The 26,854-nt window shown below is 47.2% G+C and overlaps 1 protein-coding gene across 3 annotated transcripts in view; it reads left to right on the plus strand.

The window, feature by feature from the left end:
* Positions 1-26,854, plus strand: part of LOC138521832 (LIM/homeobox protein Lhx9-like) — a 202,890-nt gene that overhangs the window by 119,325 nt on the left and 56,711 nt on the right. For all 3 annotated transcript variants that reach the window (XM_069634952.1, XM_069634954.1, XM_069634953.1), the window contains exons 2-3: positions 8,568-8,751; positions 18,176-18,378. In XM_069634952.1, the coding sequence (XP_069491053.1) occupies positions 8,638-8,751; positions 18,176-18,378 (317 nt within the window). In that variant the 5' untranslated portion in view covers positions 8,568-8,637. The remainder of the gene's footprint in view (positions 1-8,567; positions 8,752-18,175; positions 18,379-26,854) is intronic.

A 26,854-nucleotide genomic window follows, 5' to 3' on the forward strand; every position in this document is an offset into this window, starting at 1 on the left:
CGATCCTTTCTGGGAGTTGATCCCTTGGCCACAGGATCCAGTGAAGATGCCTGAAGTGTCCTTGACTCTGCCTCAGAGACTTGGTTTCACGCAACTAAACTCACACAGGAAGTACAGGACATGCCCTTGCCCTCCCATTCGATGGTGCTGACCTTTGTCACACTGAGTGATCTGATGTGGAGCTCACAAAGAAGAAGGCTGGCACCCTAAAGGTAAAGCATTTGTCCGCTTATTTGTGGGCTCCAGAAACATATGGCAAGATAGCAGAACAGATTGCCTGTCTACAGAGTAAGAAACAGAAGACAATTTCTAGATGTTTTTTCTTCCTTCCCGCTTCCATATCAGGTTCCTCCTCTTCTGCAGTTACATATCTAATACCAGGCAGCTCTGCTTGGTCCCATGGCACTCTGGCTGGGGGGAGGATGTCTCTCCACATTGTGGCCTGGCAGTCAATCGCCTCAATATATTGAGTCTTGCCCGTGGCAAGTAGAGTCTTCAAACTGCTGTGCCCCCCGCCCCCTCCTCATTCTCACCACCCCTTTAACCATATCTGCTCTCCCTCCTTGCTGGAGGAAATCCCAAAACTCATTTGGATGAAAGCCATAGAGCAAGTGCCACTACAAGAAAGAATCCAGGTTTTCTACTCTCTGATTTTTACTGTGGCAGAATCAAACCAAGCGGGCTTTTGGATTTGTCAGACTTCAATCTACATTTGCCCCCAGAGAAATTCCAGATGAACACTCCAGCACAGATCCTGTCTGCTCTCCAGCAGGAAGACTATATCTGTGCTTTGGCTCTGACGGATGCACACATGCTCATCCCAATTTGCACTCTGCTTTGCAGATTCTCTCGCTTTTTCATTTGAGAGTCCCACTTTCACTGTCAGGTGCTTCCATTTGGCCTGAACTTGGCACCTAGGGTCTTTGCTGAAATGATGACCACAGCTGTGGCCTTCCACTGCTACCAGGACGTTCATGTATTCCCCTAATCGGATGACTGTCTGAGGGCTCGACCCGGTCAGTGGCAGAGGCACAGCTGTGGAGTCTCCTCTATTTTCTGTTCGACTTGGGCCTGTCAGTAAACTGGAAGGAGTGTACCTTGATGGTCACTCAAAACCTGACATGCATGGGCTTCCTCTGCGATACTTGTCTGGCCTGAGTATTCCCAAAAGTGAAGCGGACCACCGAGGTACAGAACGCGTGCACTGTTTCCCTCAAGAGCCTTCTGGGCTTGTGTGTGGTAGCAGTGCCTCTGGCCAGGCTCACAATGCACAGAGCTCTGCCAGCCCTGAGAGAGTCCTGAGATGCATCAGGATTTTATTTGGTGGTCTGACACGAAGAAATTCCCACCTGGAATGCCATTTGTGGAGCCCTCCACTTAAGCGTCCATTACCCTACAGACTCCTCTCTCCTGGCATGGGGATCTACCATGAATCATCTGACTTTTCGACCTCTAACAGATCGGAAATACAACATCAACGTCTTAAAAGTGAAAGCAATATATGTGGTTCTGAAGACATGCTTACCCATTATTCAGACCAAACAGTCTGCATAGGCACAGACAACTCAGTATCAAGGTTCTTTGCATCGACAAACTGGCGCACGAAATCCATGCAGCTCACCCTGCTGGCAGTGCAGGTGCCGGAAGTGGACGATATGGATGAGCATTCTCGAAGTTGTCTAGAGGCAACTCACCACGGGTGCAAACTAGAGAATCCGGTGGTTCTGAGCCTATGCACCACTTGGGTGCAAACTAGAAATGTCTATTCTAAACGTCTGGGAAGGGCCACGGTGTGGACCCCCTAGGGAATGCCCAGATCTAGTGGAATGGAAAGGAGGTATTTTGCATTTTCTTCGCTTCGGCTAAATCTCTGGGCAATCCGGAAGTTCTGGGAGGTGGTGGTATGCCCTCTCATCTTCTTCGCTCCCTTGCAGTCAGCCAGGTTCCAGTTCTCAGATCTGGTGAGTCTCTTGGGCAGCCTCCAACTTTCCTTCAGTATCTCCCAAAGATGTCTGAAAAGTTAGGCCAGATCCAGCATTCCTCCCCTCGATCCCTGATCCTTACAACTTGTTACCAGAGGCCACATCCTTAGGCCATTAGTGCCTTTCTCAGGACAATATGCACATTTCACAGGCGGCCAGCAAATCGTCCACAAGGAGCCAATTCAAAGGTAAATGGTTCCAGTGGTGTCACTGGAGACTAGAGAGACATAGACCCCTCTGTGCATTTAAGCTGAGCCATGCAGAATGTATCTGCTAGCGACAGCCACCTACTTACATTCTGATGAACAATGCTGTTTTAAAATGTTCAAGCCGTTGGTAAAGGGTAATTTCGATGGTCTGTGTCGATTATTCACATGTGTTAGGACCCCTCACCCCATATCTGACCTGAATGTTGTTCTCATTGGTTTGTTGAAAACCCTTCAAACCAATGACATCAAACATTAGATTAGAGTCTTGGAAGGTTGCTTTTTATAGCAATTGCTAGACGTCTAAGCGAAATTCAAAGTCAGCAGAAGAACCACTTGCAGTCTTCCACTGGCACAAGGCGGCGCTCCACACTCATCTGCCGTTCTTGCCGAAAGTAGTGTCGGAGTTCCATATCAAGTAGGAACTATCTCTTCTGGTCTTCCCTAGTCCTTCTGATGCAGATAGGGGGCTTCACTCTTTGGACGCCAGGAGGACACGGACATTGTATGTAGACCGAATGAAAGGATGTAGACAATCTTCCCAACTCTGCCTAACGTTCAGAAACAGCAGTAAAGGCTCACGAGCTAGCAATGCTACCATCTGTAGAAGCCACGGTGCCATCTGTAGATGGGTTGTGGTGCGCATTTCAGAAAGCTATGCAGCTCAGCAGTAAAGGCTCACGAGCTAGCAATGCTACCATCTGTAGATGCCACGGTGCCACCTGTAGATGGATTGTGGTGCGCATTTCAGAAAGCTAAGCAGCTCAGCAGTAAAGGCTCACGAGCTAGCAATACTACCATCTGTAGATGCCACGGTGCCACCTGTAGATGGATTGTGGTGCGCATTTCAGAAAGCTAAGCAGCTCAGCAGTAAAGGCTCACGAGCTAGCAATACTACCATCTGTAGATGCCACGGTGCCATCTGTAGATGGGTTGTGGTGCGCATTTCAGAAAGCTACGCAGCTCAGCAGTAAAGGCTCACGAGCTAGCAATGCTACCATCTGTAGATGCCACGGTGCCATCTGTAGATGGGTTGTGGTGCGCATTTCAGAAAGCTAAGCAGCTCAGCAGTAAAGGCTCACGAGCTAGCAATGCTACCATCTGTAGATGCCACGGTGCCATCTGTAGATGGGTTGTGGTGCGCATTTCAGAAAGCTACGCAGCTCAGCAGTAAAGGCTCACGAGCTAGCAATACTACCATCTGTAGATGCCACGGTGCCATCTGTAGATGGATTGTGGTGCGCATTTCAGAAAGCTTTGCAGCTCAGCAGTAAAGGCTCACGAGCTAGCAATACTACCATCTGTAGATGCCACGGTGCCATCTGTAGATGGATTGTGGTGCGCATTTCAGAAAGCTTTGCAGCTCAGCAGTAAAGGCTCACGAGCTAGCAATACTACCATCTGTAGATGCCACGGTGCCATCTGTAGATGGATTGTGGTGCGCATTTCAGAAAGCTAAGCAGCTCAGCAGTAAAGGCTCACGCGCTAGCAATACTACCATCTGTAGATGCCACGGTGCCACCTGTAGATGGGTTGTGGTGCGCATTTCAGAAAGCTTTGCAGCTCAGCAGTAAAGGCTCACGAGCTAGCAATGCTACCATCTGTAGATGCCACGGTGCCATCTGTAGATGGGTTGTGGTGCGCATTTCAGAAAGCTTTGCAGCTCAGCAGTAAAGGCTCACGCGCTAGCAATACTACCATCTGTAGATGCCACGGTGCCATCCGTAGATGGGTTGTGGTGCGCATTTCAGAAAGCTAAGCAGCTCAGCAGTAAAGGCTCACGCGCTAGCAATACTACCATCTGTAGATGCCACGGTGCCATCTGTAGATGGGTTGTGGTGCGCATTTCAGAAAGCTTTGCAGCTCAGCAGTAAAGGCTCACGCGCTAGCAATACTACCATCTGTAGATGCCACGGTGCCATCCGTAGATGGGTTGTGGTGCGCATTTCAGAAAGCTAAGCAGCTCAGCAGTAAAGGCTCACGAGCTAGCAATGCTACCATCTGTAGATGCCACGGTGCCATCTGTAGATGGGTTGTGGTGCGCATTTCAGAAAGCTAAGCAGCTCAGCAGTAAAGGCTCACGAGCTAGCAATGCTACCATCTGTAGATGCCACGGTGCCACCTGTAGATGGGTTGTGGTGCGCATTTCAGAAAGCTTTGCAGCTCAGCAGTAAAGGCTCACGAGCTAGCAATACTACCATCTGTAGATGCCACGGTGCCATCTGTAGATGGGTTGTGGTGCGCATTTCAGAAAGCTTTGCAGCTCAGCAGTAAAGGCTCACGAGCTAGCAATACTACCATCTGTAGATGCCACGGTGCCATCTGTAGATGGGTTGTGGTGCGCATTTCAGAAAGCTATGCAGCTCAGCAGTAAAGGCTCACGAGCTAGCAATACTACCATCTGTAGATGCCACGGTGCCATCTGTAGATGGGTTGTGGTGCGCATTTCAGAAAGCTTTGCAGCTCAGCAGTAAAGGCTCACGAGCTAGCAATACTACCATCTGTAGATGCCACGGTGCCATCTGTAGATGGGTTGTGGTGCGCATTTCAGAAAGCTATGCAGCTCAGCAGTAAAGGCTCACGAGCTAGCAATGCTACCATCTGTAGATGCCACGGTGCCATCTGTAGATGGGTTGTGGTGCGCATTTCAGAAAGCTAAGCAGCTCAGCAGTAAAGGCTCACGAGCTAGCAATGCTACCATCTGTAGATGCCACGGTGCCATCTGTAGATGGGTTGTGGTGCGCATTTCAGAAAGCTAAGCAGCTCAGCAGTAAAGGCTCACGAGCTAGCAATGCTACCATCTGTAGATGCCACGGTGCCATCTGTAGATGGGTTGTGGTGCGCATTTCAGAAAGCTAAGCAGCTCAGCAGTAAAGGCTCACGAGCTAGCAATGGTACCATCTGTAGATGCCACGGTGCCATCTGTAGATGGGTTGTGGTGCGCATTTCATAAAGCTAAGCAGCTCAGCAGTAAAGGCTCACGAGCTAGCAATGGTACCATCTGTAGAAGCCACGGTGCCACCTGTAGATGGATTGTGGTGCGCATTTCAGAAAGCTATGCAGCTCAGCAGTAAAGCCTCACGAGCTAGCAATACTACCATCTGTAGAAGCCACGGTGCCACCTGTAGATGGGTTGTGGTGCGCATTTCAGAAAGCTACGCAGCTCAGCAGTAAAGGCTCACGAGCTAGCAATGGTACCATCTGTAGAAGCCACGGTGCCACCTGTAGATGGGTTGTGGTGCGCATTTCAGAAAGCTAAGCAGCTCAGCAGTAAAGGCTCACGAGCTAGCAATACTACCATCTGTAGATGCCACGGTGCCATCCGTAGATGGGTTGTGGTGCGCATTTCAGAAAGCTAAGCAGCTCAGCAGTAAAGGCTCACGAGCTAGCAATACTACCATCTGTAGATGCCACGGTGCCATCTGTAGATGGATTGTGGTGCGCATTTCAGAAAGCTAAGCAGCTCAGCAGTAAAGGCTCACGAGCTAGCAATGCTACCATCTGTAGAAGCCACGGTGCCATCTGTAGATGGGTTGTGGTGCGCATTTCAGAAAGCTTTGCAGCTCAGCAGTAAAGGCTCACGAGCTAGCAATGCTACCATCTGTAGATGCCACGGTGCCACCTGTAGATGGATTGTGGTGCGCATTTCAGAAAGCTAAGCAGCTCAGCAGTAAAGGCTCACGAGCTAGCAATACTACCATCTGTAGATGCCACGGTGCCACCTGTAGATGGGTTGTGGTGCGCATTTCAGAAAGCTACGCAGCTCAGCAGTAAAGGCTCACGAGCTAGCAATACTACCATCTGTAGATGCCACGGTGCCATCTGTAGATGGATTGTGGTGCGCATTTCAGAAAGCTAAGCAGCTCAGCAGTAAAGGCTCACGAGCTAGCAATGCTACCATCTGTAGATGCCACGGTGCCATCTGTAGATGGGTTGTGGTGCGCATTTCAGAAAGCTAAGCAGCTCAGCAGTAAAGGCTCACGAGCTAGCAATGCTACCATCTGTAGATGCCACGGTGCCATCTGTAGATGGGTTGTGGTGCGCATTTCAGAAAGCTAAGCAGCTCAGCAGTAAAGGCTCACGAGCTAGCAATACTACCATCTGTAGATGCCACGGTGCCATCTGTAGATGGGTTGTGGTGCGCATTTCAGAAAGCTACGCAGCTCAGCAGTAAAGGCTCACGAGCTAGCAATACTACCATCTGTAGATGCCACGGTGCCATCTGTAGATGGGTTGTGGTGCGCATTTCAGAAAGCTACGCAGCTCAGCAGTAAAGGCTCACGAGCTAGCAATACTACCATCTGTAGATGCCACGGTGCCATCTGTAGATGGGTTGTGGTGCGCATTTCAGAAAGCTAAGCAGCTCAGCAGTAAAGGCTCACGAGCTAGCAATACTACCATCTGTAGAAGCCACGGTGCCATCTGTAGATGGGTTGTGGTGCGCATTTCAGAAAGCTAAGCAGCTCAGCAGTAAAGGCTCACGAGCTAGCAATACTACCATCTGTAGATGCCACGGTGCCACCTGTAGATGGGTTGTGGTGCCCATTTCAGAAAGCTAAGCAGCTCAGCAGTAAAGGCTCACGAGCTAGCAATACTACCATCTGTAGATGCCACGGTGCCACCTGTAGATGGGTTGTGGTGCGCATTTCAGAAAGCTAAGCAGCTCAGCAGTAAAGGCTCACGAGCTAGCAATACTACCATCTGTAGATGCCACGGTGCCACCTGTAGATGGATTGTGGTGCGCATTTCAGAAAGCTATGCAGCTCAGCAGTAAAGGCTCACGAGCTGCCATCTGTAGATGGGTTGTGGTGCGCATTTCAGAAAGCTAAGCAGCTCAGCAGTAAAGGCTCACGAGCTAGCAATGCTACCATCTGTAGAAGCCACGGTGCCACCTGTAGATGGATTGTGGTGCGCATTTCAGAAAGCTACGCAGCTCAGCAGTAAAGGCTCACGAGCTAGCAATACTACCATCTGTAGATGCCACGGTGCCATCTGTAGATGGATTGTGGTGCGCATTTCAGAAAGCTACGCAGCTCAGCAGTAAAGGCTCACGAGCTAGCAATACTACCATCTGTAGATGCCACGGTGCCATCTGTAGATGGATTGTGGTGCGCATTTCAGAAAGCTTTGCAGCTCAGCAGTAAAGGCTCACGAGCTAGCAATACTACCATCTGTAGATGCCACGGTGCCATCTGTAGATGGATTGTGGTGCGCATTTCAGAAAGCTTTGCAGCTCAGCAGTAAAGGCTCACGAGCTAGCAATACTACCATCTGTAGATGCCACGGTGCCATCTGTAGATGGATTGTGGTGCGCATTTCAGAAAGCTTTGCAGCTCAGCAGTAAAGGCTCACGAGCTAGCAATGCTACCATCTGTAGAAGCCACGGTGCCACCTGTAGATGGATTGTGGTGCGCATTTCAGAAAGCTAAGCAGCTCAGCAGTAAAGGCTCACGAGCTAGCAATACTACCATCTGTAGATGCCACGGTGCCATCTGTAGATGGATTGTGGTGTGTATTTCAGAAAGCTATGCAGCTCAGAAGTTCACTCAGCCAAGAGGTCTCCATGGTCTTCTGGTAAGGGCCAAAGCAGCTTTGGACATTTTTTAAAGCTGCAACGTGGGTCCTCCCTTGACCCCCCCACAACCCTCCTTTATTTTTTTGCCGGCACCATTGTCTGCATATTGGGTCGAGGGCAGATGCTCGGTTCGAACAAGAGATCCTTAGGAAACTCTTCAGCTACGATGGAAATAGGACCATGCACCACCAGGTAGATCTGTGCTTGGTAATCTCCCTGATATATGGAGGAAAGGGGATGGAATGTAGGAGTACGAAAAATGTACTGCCCATTGTGACTACTGTACTTCTAATCCAGAGTACCCTTTCCTCCATACACCCACCCGCCATCCCCCTAGCTGTCCTTCAGGGACCGACCTCAGTGGTTGCAAAACTACTGAAAGGCTAGGCCATGGGCAGGGCATGGGGAGGAGGGGCCAAAGTCCACGGTTCTGCCGGGCCCTGGGTTAAAATGAAAAAGGGACAACAATATTTGGTGCTACAGAAAATGCTCTAGTCCCTTCCCGTTGGACAGGATGTCCCATAATTCTGGAGGCAGGGGGACTCTGGACTAGTGGTACAGTAGTCACAGCGGGGAGTACCTTTTTCTATCCCAGTTGTAATCCCCTCCAATGCAAATCTCTGCATTACCTATGATTCCTTCTCGGTATTGGTGCCATCCTACAACCATTTTGTACCATTGGTTAGTTTGACCAATAACTATCATCTCCAAAACCAAATTGAGAAAATAGACCACATAAACTGTAAATGTTTTGAACAGTTGAGATAATCTCCATTTGTAACCCATATTTTTTCCACCCAGCAGGATTTTTCAGCATCCTCTACTCTTGGCATCACCCACCATCTTGCGCAAATCCTGACGGGGGGAGACCCCAATGGCAGGGGGTTATGGCTTCTGCTACTCCGCACTGCTGTTCCAAGGCTTCCCAGAGGCAGATATGGCTGACGGAACGATGGAGAAGGGCCCACAGGACCTTCGGCTACCGACTGTGAGTAGCGGGCACTAGAGGGGCACTGTGGTGTCGAAACTGTTTTGTTATTTATTTTGACAGGCCTTTTATCATTTCTTTTACAAACACTTTGATCATAAAATCAGCAGAATGTCTGGGGATATTGTTGCCCGCGTAGGTTGATAGTAATAACGTGCTTTTTTTCTCTTAGTACTTCAAGTAAATCTAGCACAAATTAATAACTTCCTGCTGTCGCTCAAGCTAGGTGTTTTTTCAAATCTATTGTCTCTTGTTAAATCAGGACTTTTAAATTCATCTAGGCCCAATTCTCACACCTTTCTAGCTCCCAAATGATGGCATAAACTCCTGGTTTGGTGGCTACTTGTTAACCAATTAGGCATCTTTTTTAATCATTTGACCCTAGTCTTTTGGAGCTATAAGTTGTCATCCTCGCTAGATAGGTGCCCGGTGACCAGGCTAGTTAATATTAGGAACAAGAAGCAAATGTCAACGATGGAGACTGTTGAAGTCCAGAAAACACAATTGGTATCAATCACGAGAGAGGGGAGTCCCTACTAATTGACTCTTTAATCTTTGGTGTGACTGCCCCGACCTACCCACAGTCGGCAGTGTCAGTGATGTCCTTACTGTGTTGGGGTTTAAGCAGAAAAGTAGACATGAGAACTCAATTGTTTGCAATGCCCCCGACCCTTAACTGTACAGTTATATTGCAAACCGCCTAAGGGAATGGGGAGATTTCGCCCACCCATGTTGTACAGATCTTGGAACAAAGTATCTGTCTGCCCTGGCAGATTTACTAGCTGGTGCCCAAGATTTATACTCCTGCATTCTGTCTGGTGTGCAGCAGCAATAGAGGCAGATTGCCAGAGCTCTGTTGGGCTACCTTTCTTGATTCCATGGTGGCGACTGTGTTCCGTAGCACTCTGTGAGCACTTTGCACCCTGGTTGTCAAGCGAAGACCCAAGAAACTGTGCCCCATCTCAGATGGGTTGGGTGAGGCGCTTACCAATTGGAACATAAACATTCTTTTCATAGGGCACTCAAAGCTTATAATTAATACCTTATAGTGGCCAATCGCGCTACTATCAATACTCAAAATAAGATATTTAAAATAATTAAGAATATTTCTGCATATGATGCCTCTACATCAACCTCTTTACCTTCTCAAGAAATGGTAAAGAATCACTCTCTCATTGATGATAAAAATCAAAACCACCTATGAGAAAATCGCTTATCACAAAGTCAGCCAATTACCTTCATATCTGCCTCCTCTCCGACTAAGTCAATACCCACCCAATGGAACCTTTCCCCCAGTCATTCTGAGGAAATACTGCCTCATTGCTGGAGCCACTAAAAATGGGCTTTCCCTCTTACTGTATTCCAGCAAACGGCTCTGCTCACGCTCTACTCTAGTAGCAAGTCACGTGCCTTGTTTAATCAATTATTCCTTCTTGTCAGAGGAAATGCCACCTGAGCTTACGGCCGCAACTATCGCACCAATTAATGAAATCTACATTGGACCCTCAGGCTCTGCCACTTACAGACCCATCTCTTTTCTTGCTGTGGTGCTGTCTACCTTCAGCCTATGGTGACGCTTTTTCACGACCGCGGCTTGCATTGTTACTCATATGCAGATGATCATTGGATTCTGGCCCGGCCTCCCTGACTGCATGAAGGCTGTTGGCAATTTGAAGCCCCACCACTTGCTCAAACTCAACACAGAGAAGACTGAGGTGATGATGTTTGGGAAAGGTAACACTATTGGACCCTGAGCTTTGACCCCCTTGTCCTCCTAGTTCATGTAGCAAGAAACCTGAGTTTTCATTATGACCAAGATCTTTCCCTTAAACCCGAGATATGAGTGGCGGCAGAAACTGTTTGCTTTCCTTGATCATTCTTCGAAAAGTGCTTCTGCTGTTCCCAACTGAGCTTTGACCTGTTGCTTGCACTGCCCTTGTCTCTGCTCACCTGGACTACGGTAACCTTCCTATCCAGGCCTTCCCAACTGCCTGGTCCATTGCCTTTGGATTGTACACAATGCTAAGGCTTGCTTCGCCTCTGGCTCTCCTTGACGACACTGCTTTCATCCCGTCATTGGTTTCCCGTGCTTGAAGTTCAAGCTCATATGCCAGGTTCTTCCTGTCCTGTTACAAATTTTCTTATTTCGTCTTGATCTCTTCACTCTGAAAATCTGCTTTTTTTTTTAAATAGTACCATCTTTCCATTGTGCCCACATAGGGTGGGTGTAAGAAAGCGACACCCGATGCAATGACGTTCCTTTGGTTATATGCAAGACAGATAAACCTCTTGCTTTCTTTTGTGCTCTTAAAACCTTTCTTTACCATCACTAACTATTGGTTGCTAGGCCTGCTCTTATGTTTGGTCTGTCTTCAACAGTTAGGGATTTGATGCTTGTAGGTGATTGAGAACTGCATAAAACCTTAAACAGAAACAAATATAAACCTATAATTGTACTCTTCCATAAACATATCTTCAGAAGTCTTTAATATCTTTATCTACACTATTGTGCTCATTAAGACGCTCCGGCAGTGCTTGTGGCAAGTAAAAGTGGGCCTGGTGATATCAGGAGACCAATGAAGGAACAGATAGACCGTGGCATTGTGTAAACGAGACTGCTTGAGTTCTGGAAGACCCAGAATACCTTAGCTGGACCGCCAAGAGTGTAGTTAAAGGCCGCAAGGACACAAGAGATAGATACTTATTTGGGACTGTATTGCATAGAAAAGCAGCAACGTGAAGGATCGATCATCGATGGTGGATCGGCTCTGTGAAAAGCACCTGCTGGAGGTCGGCTTTACAATCCTATCTTCCTATTGCAGATCTGCGTTCATGGGCTGTCTGGTGAGGGTGGGGAATAAACCCCAAGTTTGAATATTGAAAGCTGCAACAGCCGCAGACCATAATAAGCTGGAGAACCCCAACATGTCGAGCTGCAGTCTGGCATCCATGCCGAAACACATCACAACATCTCCTCTTCCTTCCTTTAGAGTACTGTATGCATGTCTTGCATAAAGGGACAATGAGGTGTGGCCATGGTGCATCATGAAAACGAACATTGAAGAATTTAGGAATAGTAGAGATGAGCCTCAGATGATTTGAATAAAAGAAACACTTGAATTATTAGGCACGACTCTTCCACTGTGGGTTGTTCCCAAGTTATACCATATTTAATGCCAACCTTCAGCGAAGTTAGGTCAGGTAAAGATTCACCAACGGACCCCAGTTGCTGTGCACCTTCTGGAAGTATGCATTGTGTAATAAGTACACTCAAATCAATCGATGGTGATGTGATTGACATTCACACAAGAAAGAAGCTATGGTGCGGGGGTCTCTGCCAAACGTACAGACAAACATTGGGTGATCATTCTGTCCTCCTTGTAATGGGTGGGAGGGGCTGCGATGGTTGATTTGGAAATCACCACCAAATAGGCTGAACGATGAACCTAGCAGGAAGAGGCCGCATTGTTGGATAGGGGTTTTCTGTGGAGGAGCCGGGGAAGCGTATGTATAGGTCCTGGGCAAAGCAAGTGGACTGGACTGCACAGGGCCTTCTGGTAGTCCTGAATTTGGTGAGGTGCGGTAGGGAGTCTGGGTAGAATTAGGATAGAATGTTAAGAGTATAGATAAAAAGACATGGGCCCTCATTACGACCCTGGCGTTGGACCATGGTGCTATTAGCACCATGGTCCATGCCGGTCTCCGCCATGGTGGATGGCGGAATTACCGAAACCATTACTAGGTTGGCGGGGGCGGTGATTCCCCATTCACCATTTGCCCTTCCCCATTCCCATTTTTCCCCATAGGACATAATGGGAATGGGGAAGGCGATAATTACGGCACCGCTAATAGCGGTTGCCGTAATTATCGCCAAGGTCCCTTTGCAGCACACACTTGAACGGCTGGTCTACACCAGCCGTTAAGTACGGGTCCCGCAAAGGGACCTTGTAATCAGGCGCTAATGGTTTAACGGCACCGCCGCCTTTTACGGCGCCGTTAAGCCATTAGCACCTGGGTCGTAATGAAGGCGATGGAGCTCTTGGACCCACAGGGTTACAGGCAGGAGATACAGGTTAGGGAGGGAAAAGCAAACCAGTCTGCGTTTTGAGATGTTGTGTATGTGTTTTGAAAAATAGGTTGTGAACAAATTCCTATTCAAGGGGCCCAGTGCAGCCAGACCAGGAGCACCTGAAAGACGCTCTGGGAACTTGTTAATGTGGAAACTGAAAGGAAAACGTGTAGAGTGAACCTGATGGTGGTGAGAGGGAGTCAGTGAGATACTCCATGTCCTGATCCTGTGCAAAAGATGCTGTGAAAGGTTTCCGTATGAAAAAGAGTATCTGCTACTTGCGATAGTAGTAGGTGAATGAGACAGGCACTCATCTCTGAGCGGTGCTGGAGAAGTACTGAGGATGAGGAGAAAGGAAGGTATCGCCTGGATTGTTGTTGCTGTGATTAACTTTAGAATGCTGAGAAACCGTTAGAAAGAGGGAAGAGCGTTGATGAGAGGTGGTGAGTACTCACGAAGAGGAGGAAAGAGCGTTTGGTGAGGAGCACTGAGTACCTTAGTGTTGAGGAAGGTTGCAGAAAAAAAGGTACACATATTAAGATTTGTAGTCCAAGTACCAGAGTATCAAAGCAGTGATCGGAGAGAAGGGTGACACAGGCAGTGAATTCTGGGAACTGTAGTCAAAGTACCACAGTATTGGAAATACTAGTGATACAACCAGGGTGCCTAGGCTGTTAAAGAAACGGTAATACGAGGGGCGCTTCTAACTTTGGAGCGAGAAGTAATTGTAGCTGTCAATATCAGAAGCGAAAAGAAATATGGCACCGCAAGGAAAACCTTGATTTTTGAGAATTATGGGATCCAAATGCAATGATTAAGGGAGCCTGAGGTGAGAAAGAAGTGAGTCCAATAGGAGAAAGTCAGAACTGCCCCCCAGATTCCCTCCCATGAGCAGAATACAAATAAAGCAAGCATGGCTAAATTGAAAGCAGAGGGGGTTATTAAGCAAGAAGATCTCTTTGGGAGAAGCAAACGTGTGTTAGAGATGATGGATGCAAGGCACCATAAAGTCCTATTTGAAAGGATGTTGATTCATAGATAAACACAGTGAGATGGATACATGTCTGTCGAAAGAGGTGTATAGAAACAAATCCTCTAAGGGTCTTTGGGAGCGATAACCTTCTTCTTTGAGGTGTGCTGCTGTTGAGTTCCTGAGGGAAATGGTGAATCCGATTTTACAAGGAAAGGGAATGACATCAATACACTTCAGTTTGCACACACAAGTTTATTCTTATTTTTGTATGTGGTTGTTTTGGGAACGGTTGTTTTCAGAACACGTCTCCATCAAGAGCATAGGAGAAGTGACATATAGTGTGATTAAGAGCCGTGAATGAAATTGAGCACAATACTTTGAGGGGTCAGAAATGTGAGGCAGACAACTTTTTAGAGGTATTTCATAAGATACCATTTTATTAAATCAAAATGGGGTTTGACAATTGCCTCACTATCCCTACCCTGACAAGGGTTTCCCTGCATAGCAAAATAAACTAAAGGAAACACTCTAACAAAAGGAAGCTGTCCCTCACACTTACACATACAACAAACTTAACAAGGTAATATATGGCAATTAAAATATAACAGAAATAACCGTTATGTTCCATATAAACTGGATAACTGTTTCTCCCTGTAACCTGGGGGAGATTCCCTTCCGTGGATTCAAACAGGATTTTCAGTCAACGGTTCAAAATATGAAAGTTCTGTCTTGCAACAGACTTCTAATGATAAAGTTCTTCTTGCTCCAGAAAGTCTCTTTTTCGGACTTGAACAACAGTTCAAAATATTGAAAATAATAATATATCCACAGTTCATTTGAATGAACCTAAGTGCCTTTGTCGGGATGAGTCCACACCAGTTCACAAGCTACTTTAGTGGTTTTGCCACTTTTTCTTCTTCACAGTTTTTAACCACAACACAGTACTTCAGTGATTTCTACCGAGTTCACTTGCCTGCCAGGCCTACCACTACAAAGTCCTGGTCCTGGAATACTCGCCAGCCAGGCCCAACGAAAACCTCTAAAACTACTACAAGTACTTCTGTGGTAATGTTTACTTCAAACAATTTAGCAAAGTCTTTTGATTTTTCGAGAGCATCAAATTTGACATTTGTGCTGTTTGGTCCACACTTGTGATTGCCACATACAGGTTATACTCCTCTCTTCCTGAACACTTTTTATCAGGAAGGCATCTCTCCTTCCACTCTTGTTTTTCCACTTTTACATTAGCCAAATGCTGATAACGGCGTTTGATCCACCTCGCTCTTCTTGGGCTTAGACAATGCTTGTTTAGGTCATTTACAACAATTGCGTCTTTCTCACTCTGGCAATAGGGTTTACAAACAACGTGTTTCTTAATTGGCCTCTCTTGTCTTTGGCAATGTTGGTTCTTATAAACTTGCTTTGATATTGCCCTCTTTTGGCTCTGGCAATAAAAGTTTTTATTAGCTTCTTGTTATATTGCGCTCTCTTGACTTTGGCAATGACTCTGACCTGCACAAGTATAATGATACCTTTCTTGTTTGTTCCCAAAGTTCTTATTCTGCCACTTTATTTTCTTTGTATCAGTAAGGTATTCAAAAGCATTATTATTCTGCTACTTCAAGTTCTTTACCTCAGTTCGGTATTCAAAAGTATTAGATTTGTCAAACTGACGATCACAGAGCATTCCGGAGTCACAAAACACTAGTGAACGCACTGGGTATCGCTGTCTTCAGGTCTACTGTTTTCTCTGCTGCGCTCGACCCGGCAGATTGCTACTTTCCACTTCCCACAAACCATGCCAGTTGGGAAAGGAGTGTTTCTCGGTCCAGGGACACTCCGGTGCTCGCCTGCCACCAGAGCCCACCTCACAACGGGGAAAGCCTTTCAACTTGGGGATCTTTTATACTTCCCAAGCTCCCTCAGTTGTGGGTCATTAGCACTGTTAGACTACAACTTGCAGAAAAATGCCTCTTGATCCCTCTTCTTGGTTGCAGTACTTTGGACATTGCAGGACTTGAAGTCGCCAATATGCAAATTACCTTTTCTATTCTGAATATTGTTTCTAAGTGTACCACTTTCATTTTTATTCTTAATTACATCTTCTAAAGGCTTTTTGTAAGGACTTAATGATTGGTTCAGATTTACAGGGGAATTTGAGTTTTCACAATCTAAGATGTTAATCGTTTGAGATTCACATTAACATTCCCCTGTTGATAAATTGGATTTCACCCCCATAACTATGGGTGACTTTCTAAGGGGGGGGTTACTCCCAATAAATGATTGATTATGACATGTTTCACCACCATCAAGACAGTTAGCTTTGGGAAAGAAAACCTCCCTTCGACAGCAAGCCATTACATATTCTGGCATCACTGATATTTCTTTCTCTGAGGAAGATGAATACAGGATCTCTCCCAATGGAGTCCTGCTCGTCCACTGGAGCCCTTCTCCTCCCAAGTGATATTCCTGTGATAATATCACCCGCAGGGAAAGGATCAGGTAGTGGTGGCTTTCCCCTGGCCACCTGGGAGGAGACTTTAAGTAGGTTCTTTGTGCGGACTCTGCCGGATTTATCACAATATGCAGAGATGTTACAATAATCATTGCAGAAGGTTTCAAGAGGAATTAGAGAGATGACTCAAGTAAAAGATGAGAACCAGTGTCAGGTTTAACCTAGAATGATAGCACATGCTTGAATCCCTAGCAGGAGAAAGTTTTGATAAGTGCGAAAGACTGCAACTTATGGAATCAAAAGAGAATGGGGCAGGCTTGAGCGAGGTCCTAAAGATGCAACCTGGATGCTCATGAATGGTGAGCATTTGAGCTGTGAAAGAAAGGTAGGGTGGAAGATTACTATGGAGTTGAAGCAGAGGTAGAAAAGAGGATTCATGAAATGGGAAGTGTGGCATAGAGGAAAAGTAAAGGATTTCAGATTTGGAGAGATGCATAGTCTGGAGGAAGGATGAATTGAAAACTGAAGAACAAGAGAGTGTGAGGGGAATTTTCAGGACGGGTAAAGGTGCTGGATCCCAAGGAAGAGACAAGGTCACTGTGTGCAGATGTGAGGATGGACAGCAAGAGGTGGGGTAAATGCTGGGCGACCACTATATGAGACACGAAAAAGGTTAGTCATGAAACGTGGCAAGGGTCATAAGAGATTAGTAAAACCAGGAAATTTAAACCCAGACATTCATTCCAAGGCAGGAAACACTATTAGGAAGGAGAACCGTATTCCACCAATCCGAAGCGCAGCAGATCGGGGAGAGCAAAATAAACGTCTTCCTACAACAGGAGGCCTGGGTGGGAAAATTGTGAATATGGAGAAGGGCCATCCCTTTAAAGGGTGTAGGACGAACACCAGCTTGAAAGGGACGGCCATGAAGATGGAGGTGAGGAACAAGGCAAGAATGATGTCAAGAGCTTCAGAAAGTGATTGGTGGAGTGCGGCATTGCCATCATTAGTGGTAGTGGATTGATCACGATGGGGCTTTTTCAGAAGGAATAGTCTTGAAAGAATAGGTGAGGCCTGAAACAAGCGAGCTATTGTAGCATAGACCAGAAAAGGAAGTAGGGTCAGATAAATAATATAGTAAAGAGAAGGCTGGAAGGAATCAAGAGTTAGGCAGTGCAGCAAGTGGACGAAACAGGTGGAAAAGAGCAGACAGACGTAGTGGATAGGAGATGGGGCGAGTGCACTAGACACACCAAACAGAGAATGGCAATCTGTGCAGAGAGGAGGTTTGAGACTTTAGCAATGGAAGGAAGAAAAGAGTACTGAGTACAAGAAGAGGTGATGGGGCTGCACATGACTGAGAATAGCTGAGCAAAGTGTGTCCTTCAGAACGGAAAAGTAGGAACCCAAGAGTTGACATGTTTGGGAAGATGATGTAAGAGAGCGAAAGAAGGACCTTGTATTAATACAGGAAAATAGATGGAGCTGGAATAAATCTGAAGGAGAAACCTGTTTTTTGCAGCCTACTCCCCCCGTGGCGAGAGCACAAGCAAAGTCTGTCGCAGTGGAAAGTAAGCTGGGGCTGAGGAGACAGAGAACAGGTCAGGAAAGGATAAAAGGCTTCACAATGGAGGTCAGAGGAGAGGGAGGAACCTCTCTGCTCCGAGGCCAGAGGAGAACATGCAGAGCAGCAGTGCTTTGACAAAGCAATGACAGACATTATGAAGGAGACAGTGGGGAGGAGAGTGTAGCGGGGGAGAGGCGGTGAGTGAAGCAGAGGGGCAGAAGAAACAGGAAACTGCTGGGCAGGAGCTCATATCTGTCGGGGAAGTGAGGCCATACTCTCATTGTTGAGCTGAACGTTGACCATGAGAGCATATGTCACTATGATTTTGTCTGTGAACTGTTCCTTTTTGTCTATCCACAGAGTCGACGCTCCTTGCAGGACCCGGTAGCAGCCTCGTGTGCCGGCTGTGGCGCCCCCATCTGTGACCGGTACTTTCTGTTTGCGGTCGACCGCCACTGGCACCTGCCCTGCCTGAAGTGCTGCATGTGCCAACTGCCCCTTGGATCTGAGCTCACCTGCTTCTCCAAAGATGGCGGCATTTACTGCAAGACAGACTATTATAGGTGAGAGGGGGACTTGCATGCAGGTTGGTGGAGCAGTGTTCATCTCCTGTTGTGGAAAATTAGGCACCGCCCATCGTTGAACCTACCCTGCAGTCAAGAGGCGCAGCCATCAAGCTCCTCCTACAGACCTCGGGACCCATCCCTGACTTAATCCCCATGCTACCAGGATTCCATGTCTGCACTATGTGACATTCCATATACTGCAGGAAATACCATACAATAATGTATTGCATAGCCTAGCACAATATGAGGCACTGCAGAGCACAGCGGTACACCACATAGCACAGCACGCCAACATTATGTAACATAGCATTGCACAGCACAAAGGGGGTGATTTTACAGCCTGTGGGCGCTCCTCAAATATGTTAAACCAAGCATAAAGGGGAAAAAATGTGAACGCAAGCTTTGTCCGGTGGTGTGTGTCTCTTGCAACATTTTCTGGTCACAATTCTTTCAGTCTCGTTCTCCGTCCTTTCTGGGAATTTAGAAGAAGCTCACGATTTCACGTACAGTCCTTATTAGAGGTATCTGGGCACTTGGCCTTCATTCCCCAATGTCCAATGTTTCCCAGAGCGTTCTGACAACGCAGACTTCCTTTCCCAATGAGCAACTTCAGGCTGCTCGGCTCGAGACTCCCGCCCTCGCCCCTCTTGCCCCCCGACTGGCTCCCGGTATCACTACCCCTTGGCAAATGGTTTCGGTCTAATTCTAGTACACTCTACTCTTCTCACTGCTTCCTTTCCTTCCTGTTGCTCCTTCACCGAGCCTCTGGCTAGCCCTGCTTCCCACTGTGGCTCAGCTCTGCAAGCACACTGCGCACACCGCACTGTCATTGTTCTCCATACGTGACCGATACAGATGCCTCTGTCCCCAGTGTGTGCTTGGTTTCTTGGACTGGTTACAATGGCGGGTGCCTTGCACCTGCCTTCTCCTGGAATTCATTGATTGGCTCTGCGTCTTGGCAAGGCCCGTGGTAGGTCACTGCTTCTGTCCCGGGCATGGGCCAGCACTCGGCGTCTTTAGCTCTATTCCATTAGGGGTTACAGCAAACTGGCCACCAAAGGGATAAGACGCCTAGGTGGTTCCTTAGGTGGTCAGGTTTCAAATACAACTGAGGTTTCATGCATGGGAGATGAAAAATGAATGTACATCTCCAATGTACCCTGTTGTGTATGCCCGTAAAGGTATGGTCCTCAATTCACTCTTGTTGTGGGCGATCTCCTGGCTCCTGTGAACGACCGGTGGAGCCAAAGGCGTTTAAGAGGAGCAGGAAGCTCCTCAGCTAGAGCTTTGGGGTGCCTATGTGTCTCCACGTGCCTTTGGTGACAGGTTGGGAGCTTTCAAATGCCTCAACTATGGCAAAGAATGCTTGGAATTCGAACTGGTCGGTATCGACGTCGAGGAACCTACTATTGATGAACATGCAGTCAAAACTTACAACAGTGGATGGGATGACATTGATACCTTTGCCGTCGAACAAGGCAGCATTGGTGGAAGCAATGTCTGTGTTGGGGAAGATGGTGTCGATGTCGGAACCGGTGAACATTTTGCTGGCGTGCTTTGGAGGTCTTGTCTCTCGACATTGATCGGTGCATGCAGTGGTTGCAATGATGTTCAGACGCCTATGACGAACCGCAGGGGGTCTTTTCAGAGCCCCCATACCTGGAACGGGTACATTTTGGCTTTTGGGGAGGAATAGAGGCCTCTTCCCCCTCAGCCTTGTATCTCCTTTGCTGGACTCTAAGACGGATGCCCCCACGCCCCCGTTGTTAAGTTTCCTCTGACATTTATTGACAAATGGGGCACTTTTGGAGTGAATACTGTAGGGAATTGCCTGTATTACTCTCGGCTCACGGTTGTCACGCGCGCTCTCTGTCAGTGTTTGGAGCAAGAGCCGAGTGACCACGGGAGACGGTTAGAAGGCGAAAAACGAATCGGAGTGGAGCAGCTGTTCGGGGCTCCGGGGAGCTCCGTAAAATAAAGGACTCACGAGTTCATGTCCGTGTCGCTTCCACTTCTTTCAAGTGGCGACGAGGAAGCACACATGGAGCTCGCCGCGGAGCCTGGTGACGTCTCCCATACAGCCACGAAGGAAGGTGCGCCGCCGTCAGAGGCGTGGAGGTTGGGCCTCTGAAAACGTGTGAGGAGCCGTGTGGAAGGGGGGGGCTGCAGAGGCTGTCTCAGCGGCGCCGGAAAGCGTGGCGCTGCAGGGGGACAGTCTCCCCACCTCTGCTGCTCCGAGTGGCTGTACGAAGAAAACAGCTCTTCCTGTTTGGTGCCGCCCACCCTGGCTCATTGGACAAGGAGGTGAGGAGCAGGGAGAAGGGAGGTTGGGCACAACCGTAGGGGGAGGCGTTGTATAATCCTAAGGCGAATGGTCTTTTTGAAAGAGTCAATAGGTACATAAAAGGGGTTCTGCAGATGGCCATGAATTCGGGACAACCGTGGAGGGAGGTATTAAGATTACTAACGTGGAATTACGTCACCATGCCACACTCCGTGACGGGTGTATCTCCCTTTGTATCACTGAAAGGTAGGGAACCTGGAACAAGGCTTTGTCCAGGATGGCTGGGAATGGCCAAGGTGGTGAATGTTGATCGGGATCACATTATGAAGCTTATTACGTTGAGTCAGGAGAGAAATAAGGAATTGTTTGATGACAGGATGAGGGTGAAAGAACAGGAATGGAAAGTTGGGGAGAAGGCGTATGTTAAGAATCCCAGACTGGTAAATAAATGTGTGGAAAGTAAGTTCCTGGGACCGAAGAAGATAAGTGCGGTAAGAAGTAATGTGGTTATTTTGGAGGGAGGTGAAGTGTGGTCAAAAGGAAGGTTAGCAAGAGTAGGTGATGTGAATGTCAGTAAATCGGATGAGAAAGTGAGGGAAGGAGTTGTGAAGGTTGGTTACAGTACATTAGGAAGGGAGATGAAAGAAGGTGCGGTAGATGGAAAAAATGTCGAAAGGAAAATTGATACTGATGCGAGAGCTAATGAAGAATGTTCGCATAGGACTAGATCAAAGCCTGTGTGGATGAGGGATTATGAAACTTGAAATACCTTGATCTCATTCCATGTAAGGTATAATGTAAATGTAAGTTTAGTAACATTTTATTCTTATCTGAAGTGATCGTATTTTCTATGTCTTTAGGTTGATCAGTTACATTAGTTATTTTGCTGACTGTTCCTTCTTTGTTGTGGTTAAAATGTTTGTGTTTTATTATAAGGGGGAAGATGTGTAGGGAATTGCCTGTATTACTCTCGGCTCGCGGTGGTCACGCGCGCTCTCTGTCAGTGTTCGGAGCGAGAGCCGCGTGACCACGGGAGACTGTTAGAAGGCGAAAAACGAATCGGAGTGGAGCAGCTGTTCGGGGCTCCGGGGAGCTCCGTAAAATAAAGGACTCACGAGTTCATGTCCGTGTCGCTTCCACTTCTTTCAAATACCTAACTGGGAGACATGCAATGCAAAAAAGCACGGCCCTCGTCCTTTTTGTATTTGGTTCCCCCACAGGAGACACATTTGCCAAAAAGTGACATCTTGGGTGAGTACAGGGGGAAAGACTGACATAGTGTTAAAAACGCTCACCTTCCCCAGCACAAGGCGTCCATTCAAAGTATATTTTCTCGCGAAAGATGAATTTCAGTGTAAAAAAAAGCTCTAAAGAAGTGGAGGGTGTGTTTCTTGGCCTTTCCTCGCAAGGACTCTAATGGCCACTAGGCTGCATGATGGGAGCTAGGCAGTGACCCGCCCTAAATAGCAGTGTCTTGCCTTTTATTCTACAGGACCAACAATACCCATCATTGCCTGTCTAGCTGCTATTCCAGAACACCATGCTTTTAATAGCCGGAAACTAGAAGTTACAACTGTCCAGATGTGATCTTTCCATTTCATAATGCCCAATGGGCTATGAATTTGTTTTTTAACACTTTGTTTTACTATTTTCCATTTGATTTTTTTTCATTTATAGAGCGCACATATTCGCTGTGTGGCGTCTTGGCGCTATTCCAGAGTTCATGGTGTCAGATGATCAAGAGGTAAATGGCCACATTTTGTAATGACCTCTTAAAAGATCTTATGTACTCTTTGATTGAAGGTCAAAGAATTCCATAATCTGCTTGGTACATAAGGGAAACGTCTGCCCCCTGTAAGGGAGTGCAATATCTTTGTAATTATTAGTAGTCATTCAGGGGACCTAGGGGCACCTCTGCTCGGGTGAAAGCAATGCAGCTTTCTTTTAAGCAGAGCAGGTCTCTCACTATATATTGATTTGTGGGCCAGGCAGAGTGCCTTCAATTTGAATCCTGGCACTAACCTCAACCAATGAAGGTGGGAAAATTGAGTTATGTGGCCTGGGCATTGCACAGCAACTGAGCAAATGGATCCTGGACTTTTTGTAGCTCCTGAATCTTGTGCTCAGGGAGATCCTACATAAAATGCATTACAAAAGCCCAGGGAGAGTTTTCGATATATATTAAACCTTTTTTCCCCAGGACTCGCCGTAGGGCGGGGATATTCAGTGTTTACGAATTCAGTGAAGATACCCACGATGGAAAGCCTAGATTGCACATGAGTAGAGTTGCCATCTGGTCGAACCTCTGGTGGATGCGTATGACCACAATGTGCGTTTAGTAAAGCTCCACTTCATCTCTGTTTTGGCTTTCACAGTCGTGGTACACTCTTCTGTTTCATGGGTGGAACTTTGTGCCATTTCCATTTGCATCCCAACTGCTAACACCCTGGGAGGCAGTTTTATCAAAGTAAGAGGTTAGATTTTTCAAAAAATGCAAAGACATTATTTAACGCAAGCGTTGCGAAGTCGGTGCATCTCACAACCGTGTCTGTGAACGTGAACCTTAATCTGAGCAGGCCAATGTTCTCCCTAAAGTCTTTGTTGTAGGTTTCTGAGAATGGTTTTTATTTCTCTAGCAACTATTGAGCTTCCTATATTTTGTTCTTAGGATATCTCAGAGAACTTGGACTTTGGTTCCCAGTGTGGAATCAGGTTCCTCTTAGTTTCTTTTTCAGTTGATTCTGGAACTTGGACTTGATTCCCAGTTTGCGACTCAGGCTGCCAAGCTTGTGGATCCCTGCCCCGCCCCTTTGGACTTCCTCATGGTATCGCAGCTCCCCGGCACCTGGGTGGGTTTTGTGCTTCTTTTCCTCCTTATCGCTTGGTCTCGTTTCCTTTCTCCATGAACCTCTGACTAGGCCGTTTTCCCTGTGGATTGCTTTACTTGCATACTCATTGCCGCACTGGCCTTCTCAATGCTTTGCTGCCCATGCAGACACCTCTCCACCTCTCTTCCTAGCGTATGTAGCGTATCCTGGACTGGGTTCAATGCCATGTCTTTTGCTTTCGTCTTTCCTCCTGGAATAACTCTACATCTTGGCAATTCCTGTGGTAGTGGTCTCTCCTTGTCCTCACCAAAGCTCACTGTGTCCTTATAAGGCATGGGCCAGCATTCTATGTGTCAGTAGTGAATTCTGCTCCCTAGCGCCGCCACAGTCATCAAGAGGCTCACCTCCACCAGCCTGACCTATGATGCCACAAAAGCTGCCGCAACGGCAGGCTCAGCCATTACAACCCTGGCGGTAGCCGGCTGCCGTAGGAGTCGCAATTTTTCCGGCACCCGTCAATGAGGAATTACCTTGTAATTCCGCCGGTAATGCCTGCATTGCCGGGTACCGGTGCCCGTCAGTCCCCATTCCCGTTTGAGCCCCATAGGGCTGAATGGGGACATCGGATGCACTGGCACAAAGATGGTGCCGGTGCATTCGACATGCAGTGCTTGCGGGTGCCGATCTGCCCGCCAGGCCAGACCTGGCGGGCTGACAGGCGCCCGCGAGCACAGCTCGTAGTATGGCGGTCCGGGAACTACGGTACCGGCATGTTTACCGGTACCGTAGTTCCCGGACCGCCATGCTTATAATACGGCTCTTTATCTCTGTCCCTGAAGACAGATGGGTATCCCCAAGCCTTGGTTACATTGTACTGAAGGCCTTCACAAGAACACTCGGATCAGGATACGGCTGTATGCCAATGGTTAGATGACACATCATTCCCCTGAATACACAGGCGTACCACAGGATTGCCTATTGGGGCTCCTACTCTTTATCTCTCTGATTTGGAATCCATCCTTAAAAAGGCTCACACCTTTCCTCCAAAATTGGGTGATAATCATTTGTTGTTTTCTTCATATGCTGCCAATATAATACTTTTTGCTAGAACCCCATAGGTTTACAGCGATCGTTTACGTCTTTAGAATCACAGAAAATAATGTCATTATTCATTCCACCAAAAATATGATTTTTTTTCAAATAAAAAAAGTCTTCAGAATCCCCAAAAATGTACCTGGTTTGTGGAGAACCAGTCGTTGGGGGTCGTAAGGGAAACAAAATATTTCAGTTTAGCGATATTCACTAGTCTTTCTCTCGCTAGTCGTAAAGTATTAGCCCAACAAGTACAAAAGCGCAGGTCCTGGGGGCGTAGCTCTGAGGCCTTGAAAGAAAACCGGGTGATTAGTTCTTATCATTCGCCCATATATACAGAATGCATCTCCTCTGGTTCCTACGGCTTGGACGTCCTTACCACACCGATGCAGCCTACTCTTGATTTCATTGAGGATAGATTCTGGCGGCCAATATTGGCTTTACCCAGGAACACCTCCATGCCCTTGATTAGGATTGAATTGGGATCAATATTTTAGTACAGCAATAAAATCAGAAGAGCTCTGTTATTTTAGAATCTTTCTGCACGAAAAGGGGATATAAAATGTGTACTCAAGAAGGCGGGGGGCCGTCTTTAGTCCCCAACTTTGACATTCTAGTCCACTAACTGTTTATAGGGAACTAAACAAATATTTTTTTTAAGACTATCGATTTTGTATATAACCCCACATGGCCCTTAGAGGTAAAACGAAACATTCTGAACAAAAAGGCAATGGAATGGGAATGGGCGAGCAACTGGATGATGGTTTCCCACGTTGCTAGGTTACAAGATTTTATTCCTTGCCTTGTAAAATATGGTTTCATATCAAAATATATACTTTTTTTCATTGAAAACCACCAGATATGGGTTACCAAAGACATATCGGATGTGCTGTCTCTGCAAATCAGATAATGAGTTTGAAGCTGTAAAACCTCTTTTTTTTTGTCCTGCTTTAACTAAGTTCAGACATCTGTACTTCAACTGTTTCTTGCTACTGAGTCCTTTGGTTCTCAACGAAACCTCATACTGTCTATAGTCCGCGTTGGGTCTTTCAGTCTCTCCAGGCTGAATCAAGAATCGATATGAATTGCAGGTAGAATTTCGGTTTTTCTTGAGTGCTTTTTATTCTATTCATGTAATAAATTTTTCTAAAGTGTATTATTTAAGCAATAAGCCCAGAGCCGCGGGGCATTACAGAGTCAGGTAATGCCCCGGGGCCCATTTTTATAGGCCTGAGCAAAGCGAGCGCCTAAATGAAGGCCCTGGGGCATTACCTGACTCGGCAATGCCCCCGCGTTGAGGGGCTTATTGCTATTAGTACCCCGGCCCACAAGACCGGGGTACCAATAGCATTTTCTCTGTTCCGAAACACTGCAGCGTTTTGCACCACAAAAAAAAAAAGTCAAAGAAAATGGCCGCCGGGGAAGGGAAAACGGAGTTCGTTTTCCCTTTCCACGGTGGCCATCGGGAGCGGACGCACTGGGAACAGAAGTGTTCCCAGCACATTTGCTCCCGAAAAAGGAGAAATAAGAAGGTAAGTGGGATTGGGAGGGCGGGAAGGGGATTGTTTGCAGGGGAGGGGGGGGTGTTGCAGGGGAGGGGGGGAAGAAGAAAATAAAACATACCTCAAACTCCGGCGGGGGAAGATGGCAGCCTCCAGCCGTGTGGAGGCTCGCAGCGGGGATGGCCCCGTTTCGAGCCTCCTCATTGGCTGAGGAGGTGTCACCCCCCACCCCCTGCCGGGAACAAAGGAATGGAATCCCACCCGAGGGATTCCCGGTCATGTAATGCCCCGGCGAGGGCCAATCGGAATGTTTGTTTCATTCTGGTTGACCCTTGCCGGGTACTAATATAAGATGAACTTGTGATGCTTTAATTTTAGTGAGGGTTTATTGTTAACCATATGGTACTGCTAAATAACAAATGAGCATTGTTGTTCACAGGCTAGGAGGGTACTTCAACACTCGCCCAGGATACCTCCTGATTTATTAAAAAACTTAAGAAAGCTCAATTGGATAATGCCCCTGCTGTATGTGTTCTGTTAATAAGCTTTTGTATTCTGCCCATCACCACCAAAATGTACCTACAGAGTCGTGGCTTGCCCGGATAGTGGTGTACTGTGCCACAGGTAACCAGGGGAAGGTCTGTGGGGGAAGCGTGTGTGTTTGTGAGTACTGGATGTTGATGTGTGATCTCCATGTGCAAATCCTTTCTTCTTTTTGAGATCAGTAAAATATGCATCATTGAGTTGGTGGTAATAGCACCTGTGAT

The sequence above is a fragment of the Ambystoma mexicanum genome, chromosome 13, assembly GCF_040938575.1.
Source record: "Ambystoma mexicanum isolate Mex_15411 chromosome 13, UKY_AmexF1_1, whole genome shotgun sequence".
NCBI lineage: Eukaryota > Metazoa > Chordata > Amphibia > Caudata > Ambystomatidae > Ambystoma > Ambystoma mexicanum.